This window comes from Eulemur rufifrons, chromosome 7 (genome assembly GCF_041146395.1).
Source record: "Eulemur rufifrons isolate Redbay chromosome 7, OSU_ERuf_1, whole genome shotgun sequence".
NCBI lineage: Eukaryota > Metazoa > Chordata > Mammalia > Primates > Lemuridae > Eulemur > Eulemur rufifrons.
The window spans coordinates 136,293,760-136,310,390 of record NC_090989.1 but is presented as its reverse complement, the minus strand read 5'-3'; the positions used below and the strand labels follow the sequence as shown (position 1 = coordinate 136,310,390).

General features: G+C 33.0%; 1 protein-coding gene across 1 annotated transcript in view; it reads right to left on the bottom strand.

Annotated features, from left to right (window-relative positions):
* Positions 1–16,631, bottom strand: part of ZCWPW2 (zinc finger CW-type and PWWP domain containing 2) — a 140,969-nt gene that overhangs the window by 84,622 nt on the left and 39,716 nt on the right. Inside the window, exon 4 of the mRNA XM_069472020.1 lies at positions 2,300–2,634. Coding sequence (XP_069328121.1) covers positions 2,300–2,634 — 335 coding nt within the window. The remainder of the gene's footprint in view (positions 1–2,299; positions 2,635–16,631) is intronic.

Sequence of the window (16,631 nt, the reverse complement as noted above, 5' to 3'; positions counted from 1 at the left end):
TTTCATGTTTCATTTTTCTCTTTGGGTATTCATTTCCCACTTTTGTCCCTTTCTATTCTTCCACTTTGTCTTTTGGATTTACTTGGTCTGATAAGCAAAACTAAAACAGTATTTCCACATAGAGTCTAAACAGGAAAGTAGAGAAGTCCTTAAAAAACCTCTGAAGTGAGGAAATCCACACTTAGGAAATTATTCATTTTATTTCTTTTATAATATTCTGTTTTAAAAGGAAGTTTGAAACAACTAAAAAATTTACAGGTACACAATCATCTTAAATATTCCTGATTATAGATACAAATAAAAAAATTTAGCACTAAGAAAATTGGAATTTAGTAATATATTCACTCAATATTTTTAAAATAACAATTTTAAATAGCAAAAGTTAGGAAAAATTCATTTAACGTTATCATAAAAGGAACTGAGGAAGAACGTGACATATTTTAAAAGCTGTCCTGAAAAAAGTCTGGGGTGGGGTAGAATTGGAAGAGAACAGAACTCTCTTTTGCTGAGACAAGTTAACACGTTAACTGCCATGCGAGCTTTATTTAACTCATGCTAGTTTTGAGCCCCGGGGCCTCATGATGCATATGTAACTCAGATATGTCTTCACCTTGGGAGCCGCGAGAACTATTTTTCCAGTTGCATATAACTCACACAGAGAAACAATAACAAATTTTTCATTAAATTAGAAAGGATCGTTTTGTTTTCAAAATTTTTATTCTATTTTTGTAAAAAAAGACTGTAGCCCCAAGGAAAAAATTTTTTTCTAGTGTGACAGTCAATGTGTTAATGTCAGTATTGCCGGCACTCCTTTCAGACTTTACCACACCAAGTCCACTCATAAACCTGATGAGGTAGGTATTTGTTATTTTCTTTATTTAAATGAGAAAACTGAGTCTTGGAGATATTATACAACTTTCTTAAGAAGACTGTTCATAAGGCGTGAAGACATGATTCAAAAGAGGTCTTTCTGATGCCAAAGCCCGAATGTTTCCACTAGACTAGATCATAGTCATGGCTCAGAAGCAGGACCAGTACTAAAAAAAATGAAAACATAGGAAGGGTACATTCAACTCAAGAAACAAAAGGACTTCAGAAGAGTTAATAGCCCAGAGATGGAATATTCAGCCTCATAACTTATATTTCTTAGCTAGTTAAGAGCCTAAATAACCATTTGGTAAAGGGTAATGAAGTGTGTATAGTGTGTAGCGTACGGCGTGTGTATAAGAATCTGGTTTGTATATGGGAGTGGGGGAATTCCATGATCTCTGAAGGTCTTCTCCAGCTCTATGATAAGATGAATTTAAGAAAGTGTATTTTACACCATAGACAAAAGTCAAGTTACTAAAATAACAAAATGCATTTCTTATCAAACATTTGGCTAATAAGAAATGCTACTGTATCAAGACCAGAGAATTATGGTGTACCTATGGTGTAATAACATAAAAAAAAAAATACAGAAAAGGGCCCAAATAGCCAAAGCAACCTTAAGCAAAAGGAACAAATATGAAGGCATTACTTTACCAGACTTTAACCTATACTATAAGGCTATCGTAACCAAAACAGCATGGTACAGGCACAAAAATAGACATAGACCAATGGTACAGAAGAAGGAACCCAGATACAAAACCACTCACATATTGCCATCTGATGTTTCATTAAATAGTCAGCAACATACACTGGGAGAAAGAATCCCTTTTTAATAAATGGTGCTGGGAAAATTGAATAGCCACATGTAGAAGATTGAAACAAGACCCACAATGGGCCATAAAACAAGATTAAGTGGAACTGACTATAAGAGATTTAAATTAGAACCCAATAAAATACAGTAACATCCTGCAATATTGGGTAATTTAAAAACACACTTCTAAATTACGCATTTCAAACAGGAAGTCACAAAGTAAATCAGTGAATATTTCAAATTGAATGGTAAAACACGATGTATCAAAATTATATACAGAATCTAAATATCTGTACCCCCATAATATGCTGAAATAAAAATAAAATAAAATATAATAAATTTGTGGGATATAGCTAAACAGTAGAGAGAAATTTATAGCTTTAATTGCCTGTACTGGGAGGGAAACAAAAGATGTGAATTAGTTTACCTAACTTTCCAATTTAAAAAACTAGAAAAAGAATAAATTAAACCAAAAAAGTATGGGGAAAATAAGGATGAGATCAGAAATCAATAAATAAGAAAGATGAATAAAGTTGATTCTTTGAAAAGATTTTTAAAATTCATAAACCTAGCAAGACTATATCTCAACAGTTTATTATAAAACAACAAAAACCTTACCTTGGCCAATTCTGTAATTTTACCAAAACCAGGCTTCCAAGAGGGAGCTGTGAATAGACAATCTTAAGTCCATTTTGATGAAGCTGAGACTCTTCAGGAAATTCTTCTTCAGAAATAGAGCACTCATTGTATCTTGGGTCAACATTCATGAAGCAGTACCATGGTTCATTATGATCAACTTTGGCTGCATCCTCACTTGACAACAATCTCCATTTCAAACAACTTTCATTCTCACATTGAACCCACATTTTGTTTACATACATGTTGTTTTCCACCGAGGAATCCATCGCACTGCTACAATATTCAATTATCTTACCATCCATTTTTTTCTTTTTCTATTAACGTATTTAATCTGGACAATAAGAAAGAGGAAAATAAAAGAATAAGGATATAAGAAGAGAACATTCAGACCAAAATCAGAGAAATTTCTTTCATATATTTTATGCTTACCCCCCTTCTATCCTGCAAAGGCTATATATGTTGAACATATTATGTTTCTACCTACCCATAAATGAAGGGGAAAAAAAAGAAATGTCAATCTCTCTGAGCATAAAATGCTCAAAAATTAAAAATAAGAAAAGTACAATGGAGCAGAAGAGGAGTAGAGTTAACTATAATTTCTATTAACCTACTACATAGGACACATTTGGTAGATATCCAATACCTTTTTGCCATGATAATAGCTAAGCCTCACTGAATGCTGACTATGCACCAGGTATTATTCTAAGTGCTTTATGTGCATGGCTCATACAGTCTTCCTAACAACTTCATTATGCCCATTTTTTATAGAGAAAACCGAAGCTAAGAAAAGTTATTTAAGATCTAAGAGCTAGTACATGGCAGAGTTGGAATTTAAATGCAAGCAGTTTGGTTCTAAATTCTGTGATCTTACTTACTAGGCTGTACTGCCTCTTGGGTGTATATACAGCATGATCCTTTTCTTTTTCCAATTCTCAGGAAAATCAAGTGCAACAAAATATTTCACCATATTAACATTTGAAATTTTTAAACAAAGGAATATTTTGTTTATATAGTTTTGCCTTTTATTCATTATTAATTTAAATTTTTCTCAGAGCTTTTTTGTTATGAAAATTTGAAACATGTAAAAAGTTAGAATTATATAATTAAGCCCCTCAATTCCAGCTTGGATAGTAATATAGATACTAATAAATTAATATAACTAAAAGAAAAGTGAAACTAATTATTGGCAACTTATTTTGCAATACAAAGCCTACTTGTTAAAAAAGTCTTTGATGCACCATATTAATGAATTAATAAAACCCTACTATCCAAGCATAAGCACCATTTAAAGAACCTTTTAATCTGTGAGTTAATCATATATATAGAAACTCACTTATACTTATTTGTCATATGCCTTAGCAGAGCCACTGAAAATTGTTTTAGAAATTTGCCAATATGTTTCAATAGCCATACTTCAAAATTTTTGATCTATTAATCCCACCCATGTGAATGTATCCAAAGAAAATAAAAAAGACCAACCCATTCATACAAAGACCAAAAATATTCACTGTAAAACTTTATCATATTGAAAGAGTGAAAAAAATCTAAAAACAGCAAGAACCAAATGTAGTAGAAAGGTAAGTATAAAATTTTATTAATGATATTTATTTGTTTTAATTTGGTTAATTCTTTAACTGACAAGGACATTTATAATGAACAAGACTGCAACAGAGATTGTAACGGATGGGTTACCAGTCAGTTAGAGCAGAAGTGGTTGAGTTCAGACTTTGAAGCCAGATAATGTGGGAAAAATTCCTGGCTCTACTACTCACCAGCTGTATATTCTTGGGCAGGTCATTTAGCTTTGCTGGACCTTCGCTTCACACTTGGTGTATTTTTCTTAAATGTGTGTGTGTAACAGTTTTGTTGCTTTCTGTTTCAATATTTCCATTAAATACTTCTTATATATTGTCTTACTATCCTGGTTAACACAAGTATAATATTGACCAGAAGCCATGATAGTAGACTCTTTCTAATTTTGAAGAGAATGCTTCTAATATTTGACTAATTAAGTATAATGTTGGGAGTATGGTTTTTGTAGAGACCATTAAAAGGTTGCAAAGAGTTGTTTTCCTTCAATTACCAGCTTACTTAAAAAGACTTTATTTTTGCTAATTATAAAGTAGTGTGGAAGTTTATCAAATGCTTTTCTGCATATAGTGAAATGAACAAATGTTTTGTCCTTTAAAATATGTTAATTAGGTATATCATATTAATGGATTTATGAATGATAAACCGTATTTGTATTCTGAATAAACCCTACTTGGTCATGCATGATGAGTTTTTTTAATATACTTTGCTATATTCAGTTTATTAATAAAGATTTTTTCACATATGTTTATAGATAAGATTTGTCTATAATTTTCATTTTTCCTTTTGTCTTTGACTTTCATATCAAAATAGTCTCATAAAATGAAGTAAAAAATGCCCCCCTTTTTTAGAAATTTTGCCTAAGGAAGGAATTTTCCTATTTTGTCACAAATTTTATGAATTTTAGCATATCTACCATATTTCTCATTATGTTTCTTTTACTTTGAAATTGTTTTTATTTCAGAATATTATGGGGGTACAAATGTTTAGGTTACATATATTGCCTTCGCCCGGCCCAAGTCACTTTGAAATTTGTTTATGCTTTCTCCCTTTTTTCTTCATTTTCCATGTCAGAGCTTACTAAACAATTGGAATTTGAGTCTCCTTATTTATTTTTTAGAATTCCATTTATTTAATAATTGAACTTTCCTTGTTTCTTTCCATTTCCTTTAGACATTCTTCATTGCTCTTATTTTTCTCTTCTTGAGTTGATGTGTAGTTAATTCATTTTCAATCTTTTCTAATATGAGCATTGAAGGTTATACATTCTCCTCCAAGTATTGCTTTATTATTAGTTCTAAATATCCGATTTCCATTCTTTTTATCTTTGAGTGATGAGTTATTTACTTTTTAAAAAATATTTCAAAATTTCGAAGTATCAGTATTTGGGGATTATCTTTTTATTAGTGATTTTTAATGTAATTGCATTTTGGTAAGAGTAATCTGTATGACATTGATTTTTTGGATTTTGTTTCATTTTGTGGGCCTATTTACAATACTTGTGAATGTTATATGTGTACAATAAAGGCACAAGGTCTATATTTAACCATTATACCAAGCTCTGCATCAGCCATTTTAAATTAAGTTTTATGATGGTGCAGTTAAAGTTTTCTCTATCCCTACAAAATGGATGATGTATCAATTACTACAGGGGCTATGTTAAAATCTCCCATAATAATTATGGATTTGTCAATTTATTCATGTAATTTTGTCAGTTTTTTTGTTTATTAGATATATACATGTTCAGATTTGTTACATTTGCCAGTGAATTCTTCCTCTTATTATGTAATGATGCAATTTATCCTAATAATGCTCTTTGCCTATGAAAATCTATTTGGTCCACTATTAACATAGCAATCAAAAGAGCAGTTATGTTTTTGATTGGTTTGATCCCAATTATACCATCCCTTTACTTTAAACCTTTCGAATATTATGGTTTTGGTCTCTGCCTCCTGTAAACTGTACATAGCTAGGATTTGTGGTTTTATCCAGTCTGAGATATTATCTGCCAACTGGTGAGTTTAGTCCATTTACTTTAATTTTGATACAGATATAGTTGCATTTTTTGTGCCTTTTATTTATTATGTTATTTGTTTCCTCCTTTTCTAATTTGTATTGAAATAATTTTCTTTCTTTCCTCTACTGGTTTTGGAAGTTTATATGACATTTCTATTATTTTAATAGTTACCCTTTATACTACCCTTAATACCTGATTTAACAAGGTCTAAATTAATCAACATCTCTACATTTCTCCAAAATAACAGAATAATTTAACTCTGATGCCCTTCTTGTCCTTTATGTCATTTCTTTCTGACATGATAGTACTTGTTTGCATTTATACCTCAAAATTAGTCATTATCATCACTATTGTTTTTTACAGTCAGTGTTCACTTAGATTTTTCCATATATTTTTCAGTTTCTTTGTCACCATAATTTATTACAGCTTATTTCTTTCTCTCTTCTAATTTCAATTTCATTCTGCCAGACAGATCCCTCATTGTTTCAGTAATGATACTGAGTGGTAAACAACTCTCTTTACCTTTGTTGGAGAAAAAAGATTTCTTTTTTGCCTGTCCTTTTGAATGACAGTTTAATTCATTGAGTATAGATGTCTAGGTTAGCAGATTTTTTTTTTCTTTTTCTTTTTTTTTTTGAGACAGAGTCTTGGTCTGTTCCCCAGGCTAGAGTGCCATGGTGTCATCCTAGCTAACAGCAACCTCAAATTCCTGTGGTCAAGTGGACTACAGGCACGCGCCACCACGCCCAGCTAATTTTTTCTATTTTTAGTTGCCTGGCTATTTTTTTCTATTTTTTGTGTTTAGTAGAGAGGGGGGGCGTCTCGTTCTTGCTTAGGCTGGTCTCGAACAACTGAGCTTAAGGGATCCTGCCTTGGTCTCCCAGAGTGCTAGGTTTACAGGCATGAGCCATTACACCTGGCCCATTTTCGGGATGTTGAAGAAACTATTCCAAAATGTTGTCTTCTATTTTTACTGTAGAGAAGTTTTTGTATAGATAGGTTGGATTTTCACTGCATTTGTCTTTAAGATATATACTTTATGTTTAGTATTTTGATGTTTCACTGAAATGTGTTTGCATTTATTCTATTTGGAGCTTGATGTGCTTCTGTATTTACATGACTTGTCTTTCATTTGCTATCAAAAATCATTAGTCATCTCTCTAAATATTATCTTTTTTTTTCTATTCTTCTCCTCTGGAACACCTCTTAGATATATGTTGACCTTTTGATTTTATATTCTAATGTCTTTTAAAATAACTTTTACATGTTTAACTATTGCCCTGTGCTATATTCATGGTAATTTCTTCAACTCCTCTCCTCTCAGTTATGTTTAATCTATTGCTGAGTTTATAACTTCAAAGTCCTTTATATGTATAGAATTCTATTCTCATTCTTTCATGAATGTATATTATATTTTTCATAGCATCCTTTTCTTATGTATATATGATGTAATAATGCTGTTAGCTGAGTATGCCAAATCTCTCTCCTGGTAGATTACTTCCTTGTAATTTCTCTAATTTTGTAATGTGAATTCAACTTTAAACAGATTTTATCTGAGAAATACTTCGTGGCTTGAGATGAGATGTATTCCTTTAGGGAGGTTTTGCATTTACTTCTGCCACCTGCCCTAGGAGCATCACTGGCATGGGATCAATTTTTCATTAATTTTTTGGATGTGAACAAGTTCCTATTGCAAACAGGTAATATAAATTTAAATCCCAAATTCTCTAGAGGTGATGGATTCACAGAGCCCATGTCAAGGCAGAAAAGTTTCTTTGTATTCCTTTGTTCTAATTTTTAAAAAAAGTTTTAAATCTACTCTCTCTCATTGTGTGTAGCCCTTTGAGAGACTGGGTTATAAGCAGGTTATTTCAGATCCAATTTCTCACCTCATTAGCACTCCAAATCCCATCTCTTGTCATCAGTAGCCATCAAAACACAAACTCTTAGATTATGAGCTCTATCACTTACTCATCCCTCATCTCCCTTTTTCCCACTCCCAAAGGAAAGAAGCAGCAGCAATTCAGTTGCTAACTTCTCTAGTTTTTAATTCTCTTCTTTGGTGATTTTTCCTTACTTTCTCAAATGATAAAATATAAGAAATATCCTTGGCTCAGTGATGCAAACAAGGATGTTTCTTATATTTTATCACTTCTGGTTATATGTAGCATGGACGAGGGCAAGGGTATTCATGTTATTAACATATGATTTATGTTGCCAGATATGGCAAACTATATTGCCAGAACTGGAATTTTGTACACACTTTTTAGTAGGAATTTAATTGCATATTCTGTATTGATATTGTGAATATTTTTCAATTACATGAAATATTCTTCTACAATACAATCTTTAATGACAGCACAGTTCTTCATTATATAGATGTACCAAAAATTATTTTAGTGATATCCTTTATGTTAGGCATTTAGAATACTCACAATTATTAGTATAGAGAACACTGAATAAATAAATTTGGTCAGTCAGCCATCCAGCCAACAAATTTTTATTGAGTGTATACTATAGTGTAGACACTTTCACAGGCAATGGGAACAGAGTGATAATGAAGGTAAATATGGTTCCTGCTCTCATAATACATGTCTACATATATAAATGACAAATCCCTAAAAGTAAAATTGTTAACAGATCAAAAAAAACAGGCATGTTTTTATACACATTGACACACTAAAATATTTATTCTAGTCTATAGAAAAGAAAGTGACAAGAATAGGAAGGGAAAAGAAAGAAAGAGTGGAGTGGCTTCGTTTATTATTATTATTTTTTATTCTTAAAGATGTTATGATGGTGATTTCCCTACAATGAAATATACTGTCATGATTATAAAATGTAGAAAGCACTATCAAATTAGAAAATGACCTCAAGTTAAGCAAAACTTGGAATGATCATATATGAAACTAGAAAAATTATAATGTTTTATCCACCGGTTCCCAGCACTGGTTGCTCATTAGAATAATATGGGAAGCATTTTTAATAGGCAGAAGTTGTAGAATTATCCCAGATGAACTGAGTAAGAATATCTGGGACTACTGTCCAAGAATTAGCTCTTATAAAAACCCCTCAAGTGATTCTGATATATATACAGGGTAGCAAACTTCTGCCAGAGTCTAAAAAATAGAATGAGCATTCAACATGTTACGGAAGTTGTTTTTACATTTTAAAATTTATTTCATAAAGTTCAGAATTCTTTTTTTTTCATTTATACAGATGTATAGGGTACATGTGCAATTTTGTTACATATATAGATTGTGTAGTGGGCAAGTCAGGGCTCCTAGGGTATCCATCACCTGAATAAAGTACACCGTATCCAATAAGTAATTTCTCATTTCCACCTCCTACCATCCCTTCACCCTTCCAAGTCTCCACTGTCCATCATTCCCCTCTCTACATCCATGTGTCCACATTTTTTAACACCCACTTCTGAGTGAGAACTTGCAGTATTTGAATTTCAGTGCCTGGCATGTTTCACATAAGATAATGACCTCTAGTTCCATCCGTTTTGCTGCAAAAGACATGATTGCATTATTTTTATGGCTGAATAGTACTTCATGGTATATAAACACCACGTTTTCTTTATCAACCCGTCCACTGATGGATATTTAAGTTGATTCCATATCTTTGCAACTCCGAATTGTGCTGCAATAAACATTCAGGTACAGGTGCTTTTTTGATATAATGACTTCTATTTCTTTGGGTAGATACCCCACTAGTGAGAATGCTGGATTGAACAGTAGGTCTACTTTTAGTTCCTCAAGGAATCTCCATACTGTTTTCCATAGAGGTTGTACTAATTTACATCCCAACCAACAATGTATAAGTGTTTCTTTTTCACTGCATCCATGCCAACATCTATTGTTATTGTTGTGGTTGTTTTATATTTTTAATAATAGCTACTCTTACTGGAGTGAGGTGGTAACTTCATTGTGGTTTTAATTTGATTTCCCTGATGATTAGTGATGTTGAGCATTTTTTCATGTGGCCATTTGTACATCTTCTTTTGAAAAAACTCTGTTCATGTCTTTTGCCCAATTTTTAATGGGGTTATTTGGTTTTTTCTTGATGACTTGAGTTCTTTATAGTTTCTAAATATTAGCCTTTATAGTTTCTGAATATGTATAGTTTGCAAATACTTTCTTCCATTCCACAGGTTGTCTATTTACTCTGTTGATTATTTCCCTTGCTGTTCAGAAACGTTTTTTAATTAAGTCCCATTTATTTATTTTCGTTGTTGCTGTATTTGCTTTTGGGGTCTTACTCATAAATTCTTTGCCTAGGACAATATCTACAGGCGTTTTTTTTTTTTTTATGGTTTCAGGTCTTACATTTAGGTTTTTAATCCAACTTAATTTTTGTATATGATGAGAGATAAGGATCCAGCTTCATTCTTCTCTATGTAGCTATCCAATTTTCCCAGTACCATTTATTGAACAGAGCATCCTTTCTTCAGTGTATGTTTTTGTCTGCTTTGTCAAAAATCAGTTGGTCATAGCTATATGGTTTTATTTTTGGGTTCTCTATGCTGTTCCATTGGTCTGTGTCTCTACCTTTATACCAGTACTATGCTGTTTTGGTTACTATAGCCTGTATAATTTGAAGACAGGTAATATGATGCCTCCAGATTTGTTCTTTCTGTTTAAGATTGCTTTGGATATTTGTGGTCTTCTTTGGTTCCATATGAAGTTTAGGATTATTTTTTTCTAGATCCATGAAAAAATGATGTTGGTATTTCGATGGGAATTGCATTGAATCTATAAATCACTTTGGGCACTATGGACATTTTAATGATGTTGATTCTTCCAATCCATGAGCATGGGATAATTTTCAATTTTTTGGTCTCATGTGTGAATTCTTTTATAAGTGTTTTGTAGTTCTCCTTGTAGAGATCTTTCATCTCCTTGGTTAAGTATATTCCTAGGTATTTTATTTTCTTTGCAGCTATTGTAAATGGTATTGAGTTCTTGATTGGACTCTGAGTTAGACTGTTATTAGTATATAGAAATGCTACTGATTTGTGCACATTGACTTTGTAACCCGAGACTTCGCTGAATTTATTTATCAACTCTAGGAGTCTCTTGGTAGAGTCTTTAGGGTTTTCTAGATACAAGATCATGTCAGCAAACAGGGATAGCTTGGCCTCCTCTTTCCCAATTTGGATGCCCTTTATTTCTTTTCTTGCCTGATTGCTGTGGTTAGTACTTCCAGTATTAAGTTGAATAGAAGTGGTGACAGTGGACACTGTTGTCCTGTTTCCGTTCTGGGGGGAAATGCTTTCAATTTTTCCCCATTGAATATGATGTTGGCTGTGGATCTGTCATATACAGCTTTTACTATTTTGAGGTATGTTCCTTCTATGCCTAGTTTGTTAAGGATTTTTACCATGAAGGAGTGCTGGATTTTATCGAATGCTTTTTCTGCATCTACTTAGATGATCATATGGCCTTTGTTTTTACTTCTGTTTATGTGGTAAATCACATTTATTGATTCGTGTATATTAAACCATGCTTGCATCCCTGGAATGAAACACAGGGATGATTATGGTGGATTGTCTTTTTGATGTGTCGTTGAATTTGGTTTGCTAGTATTTTTTTGAGGAATTTTGTATCTATGTTCATAAAGGTTATTGGTCTGTAGTTTTTTTGGTTTCAAAAAACAAACAAACATAAAAACCTTTCCTGGCTTTGGTATCAAGGTGATACTGGCTTCACAGAGTGAGTTAGGGTGGGCTCCCTCCTTCTTGATGTTATGGTACAGTTTCAGTAGAATGGGTGCCAGTTCTTCTTTGTAGGTCTTGTAGAACTTAGCTGTGAATCCTTTTGGGATAGAGCTTTATTCTGTTGGGAGATTTTTTTTTATTAGCATTTCAATTGAAATCTGTTGCTGGATAATTGTTTTGTTTTTTTGGTAGTGTCATATTTCTTTGATTTTTCATGTCTCTTTTGTCTTTCCATTGATATCTGTGCATCTGGTATAACAGTCTTTTCTTCCATTTTTTTTTTTTTAAATTGCTTTCATACGGGAGGAGTTTTGACTGAAAATTTATATATATTGTTGGTTGAACAGGATGCTTTGGCTTTCGTTTGGGCTGCCTGCAGTAGTGCTATCCCTGTGTAATTTCTTCAGCAATATACAGGGTCAGTGATATTGATGATTTCCTTGGTTGCTTAAGATACAGTTATTAGTGAAGTTTTGCTGGGGACTTGGACACCAGGTATAAAGTCTTTGGGCTGCCATGGTGGCAGTGGTGAATGAAGTGTGTCTGTTCTTAGACCCCAGAGTGGCTATGCTGGCACTGGTATTAGTTGCTACTGGAGGGCTAATTCTTGGGACTCCAGCTGGCTTTCTCAGATGCTGATAGTGGCAGCAATGGGCTGGGCATGTGGATGGGTTCCCAGGCCCCTGAGTAGCTGATGTGATATACATGTTGGCAGTAGAAGTGGTGGAGTAACTCACTGGAACCCAACAGGTCCATGCTGGTGTTGGTGGCATCTATGACAGCTTGGGTGGGCTGGTTCCCTGGGTGTTAGCTGTGGTAGTATTAGCAGGTTTGGTCAGCCCAACCTCAGGCCCTGGGAGGAGTGAACTGGTGATAATCATGATTGGGCAATTTCTATGCCCTTGAATGGCATGCTTGAGTACTGGGGAAGTGAGTCTGTGCCAACAGACTTGTCCTCAGGCCTGCCAGTAGTACCTTCAGGCACTGGCTGTGACAGGAAGAGGTGAGGTGGTCTACAGGTCACTGCTGGAATACTCAGGTGTTTGCGGTGGTGGTGGCACTGTGGGCCTGCCACCAGAGACAGTAGAACCCCTTTCACCTGGGGCAATGTGGGCAGGTAGCTGTGGAATGTGTAGCCTGCTCATGCCTTCTTAGGAAGATGAAATAATTTTTCCATTCAGACCTGATTCTATTAAGCCAAGTCAACTGTAATTAAATGGCTAATATAGCCAATTAAGGCTAAATGCTCTCCTAGTTTCATTCCCAAACTATCTTCCATTCTATCAATCTTTGCATTAATGCTAATACTTAAATGTGTTTCTAATTTTTTATGCCCAGATACCTAGCATGCTCAAATACCTAGAGGAAGAAGTATCTCCCTGATTCTAATGAAAAGAAGTAAATTTCCTTTTGTGATATAATAAAGAAGAATTATATAAACTATATTTTTAAAAGAGAAATAACATAGTTTCAGGACTTACTTGGCATTTTTACTGTTTCTGTGGTTTTAATTGATTAGATTTTTATATATTATAGAAACTATTTTTACCCTCTAAAAAATGATGAAATATTTAATTTTTCTACTTAAATATAAAGCTATCCTTAACTTCACATATATCCTTCCTCAAAAGTAACTACACTTATTCCTTTCATGAACTATTTCAAGAACTATTCTCCAGATCTTATGTATGTACATATTTGTGTTTTTAAATATAAACATAGCAGTTGCTATTTTTCAACTTTTTGCAATTATGGTTCTGTGTCTTAGAGATCTTTCCCTGCTCATGCATATCAAGTCACCTCAGTTCTATTAACTCTGCATAGAATTTCATAGAATTAATCTAGCAGTTTACTTGACTAATTCCCTCTTAAGAGGTCTGAGTTGTTTTCAATTTTTTTGGCTAGTACAAACAATATTGTAACAAATATTATTGCACACTTATCACTTCATGTATTTGAGTATATATGTGTGCCTCTAGGAAGGATAGCTAGAAGTAGAAATGCTGGGTAAAAGGGTTTGCATTTTTTATTTTAATAGACAATTCCGTATTGCCCTCTAAAAGCAGATTATTCCAATTTATACTTCCACCTGCAGTGTATAAGACCACCAATTTCTCCATTTACTAGCCAACAATGGACATTAATAATCATTCATTTTTTCAAATCTAAAGGCCAAAGAGAGTTATCTTAATATAGCTTTAATTTATATTTCTCTATTAGTGAGGTTTTATTGACTATTTGTATTTCCTTTTATTAGAAAACTTTGTTCATATCATATACTCATTTTATATTTGATTGACTTATTTATATTGATTTGGTGGAGATCTTGACATATTCTGTATATTAACTATTTGTTATATATGTTGCAACCATTTTCCTGCATTTCTCACATGTCTTTTAACTTTATCTTTTATCATACAGACATTTAAATTTTTTATTTTACCTGCCTCTTACATCTTATCGAATAAAAGCTTGTCTATCCCAAGGTTTTAAACAAAATCTCCCATATTTGTCTAATATATTTAATGTTTTACTCCTTATATTTAAAAATATATTCCATCTGGAATATTTTGTGTGTTTGTGAATGATGAGATGGAAGATTCTAACTTTACTTTTTGTCTAAGTGGTTAGCCAATCATTCTGACAACATTTATTTAATTCTTAATCTTTTTGGCATTGACCTGAAATGGCCTTTTATTTAATCCTAATTCATATATGTACACATGAATCTATTCTTGGGATCTATATGAGTTCTTTTTGTTTCATATGTCTTTCCCTGTGCCAATTATGATTGCCTTAAGGTCTGTTTTACTATCTTATGGAAAAATTCCTCCTCATTGTTCTTTATCCTTCAATAGAGGCTCCCCCTTTGGGAATATGTCTTCTTTTAATTTTCTTCAGTGAAGCTTTATAGTATTTTTTACCTGAGTTTTGAATATTTCTAGTTGGTTTTTGTAAGCCTTTTGAAATTTTCAGGCAGATGATTATATCACCTGAAAATATTGACAATGCTGTCTTTAATATTAAAAATGCATTTGGTTTTCTTTACTTTCACATTAGCTAAAGGAAAAATGTTAACTTTAACATTAGGAAAAATGTTAAATAGTAGTAGTAAAACCAGACATCATTTTCTTGTTATGACTTTTGACAATACAAATCTGGTCATCAAAAGTGGAAGAAAATAAAATTATTTTTATGAAGGCTTTCTTCTAGCCATAGGTTCTAGGACACCATCATCTATTCTTCATAAACCCTAAGGGATCTGTGAACAAAGTAGTAAGAGGGCATGACATTTTTGTCACTGAATGAGGGACTACCCACTCAAAAATCAAATATAAAGAGAGATGCAGAAGATCCTAATTCTAAGGCAGGTATTGGGAGTCTACGTAGACAACTGAGCTGAGGGAAAGGAGTTGGGGTTCGGTCCTAGAAAGAATGAGTTATCAATTGCAAGTTCACGCAAGGACCTATTTATTTTAATTTTTATTTAATAAGAAAAATAGGCTTTACAAATACTTATATGAAATTGACACTGTAATCCTCCTTCAGACCATATGTAAGCTGGTCATATGTTTTAAATGGGATATGAGGTTTCCTGCAGAAAAGGTGGGAGGTACCATAACTAAGAGGGTTTCACAAAGGTGACCTTCAGTTATTCATTTACCTTTTTTTTTTTTTTTTTTTTTTTTGAGACAGAGTCTCACTCTGTTGCCCAGGCTAGAGTGCCATGGCATCAGCCTAGCTCACAGCAACCTCAAACTCCTGGGCTCAAGCAATCCTCCTGCCTCAGCCTCCCAAGTAGCTGGGACTACAGGCATGCGCCACCATGCCCGGCTAATTTTTTCTATATATATTTTTAGTTGTCCATATAATTTCTTTCTATTTTTAGTAGGGATGAGGTCTCACTCTTGCTCAGGCTGGTCTTGAACTCATGGGCTCAAACAATCCACCCACCTCGGCCTCCCAGAGTGCTAGGTTTACAGGTGTGAGCCACCATGCCTGGCCTATTCATTACCTTTACCATATTGCAATATAGGGTTATATTTGACTAAACAGGTGTATAGATTATATTAGTTAAACTATTTCTCATAAAATTAAATCACTTCACAAAATTTCTACAAAGAAACAGCAATACTTGACAAAACTATACAATATAAATAATGTAAATAAATAAATTGAGAGAGACATGAAGGAAAGTGGAAAGTGATTACTGTTAATTGCCTGGGATTTTGTCCATCCTGAAACCAACGAAGAAAGTACTCTAAATTTGTGACACTACATCAATGGAAAGCTTATGAAAATCCATTATGATAGTCTATTACAAAATGTTAAGGGGATTAAAAGATTACTTTTAAATGGCAGATAAAGTTTTCAGATTTTCTTAGGAAGTTGGGTCTCATGATGGATAATACTGAGAAGGTAAATTAACACTAAGAAAATGTCATTATTACTTAATAGTGATACTCATTTTCAATAGCATCTAACTTAAACCTCTTGGTATTTTAGATTTGACACATTTTATCCAGGTTAATAGAATTTAAAACACAGATTATAAAATTTCTATTCTTTCCAAATCAGATTCTTATTGTTCCTATTACCTTTTTTCCAACACTTTGTTGGTTTTCAAAATTACTGCCAAATACAGAAGATGCAAATGACAAAGAGGAAGAGAATGTGGTCACAAGAATGCTAGAGTTTTTGAAGGGGTTTCTGTATAATCACACATAGGTAGCCCACACTTTATAAATTATAGACATTGACAAATGCAAAGCTATGCTAAGTGCAACATTTGCATTACTTGACTTCTGTTTTTAATTTTCTATTTCATAACTTAGCTAACATATTGAACTAGAGTATTCAGAAGAATACCAAAAAATTAAATTATAGAAAATAGAAAACATGGAATGGTTATTTAAAATTATACAGACTTCAGCAGTTGTACATTCATTCAAGACTGTGATCTTGAGTGGTTATGGACA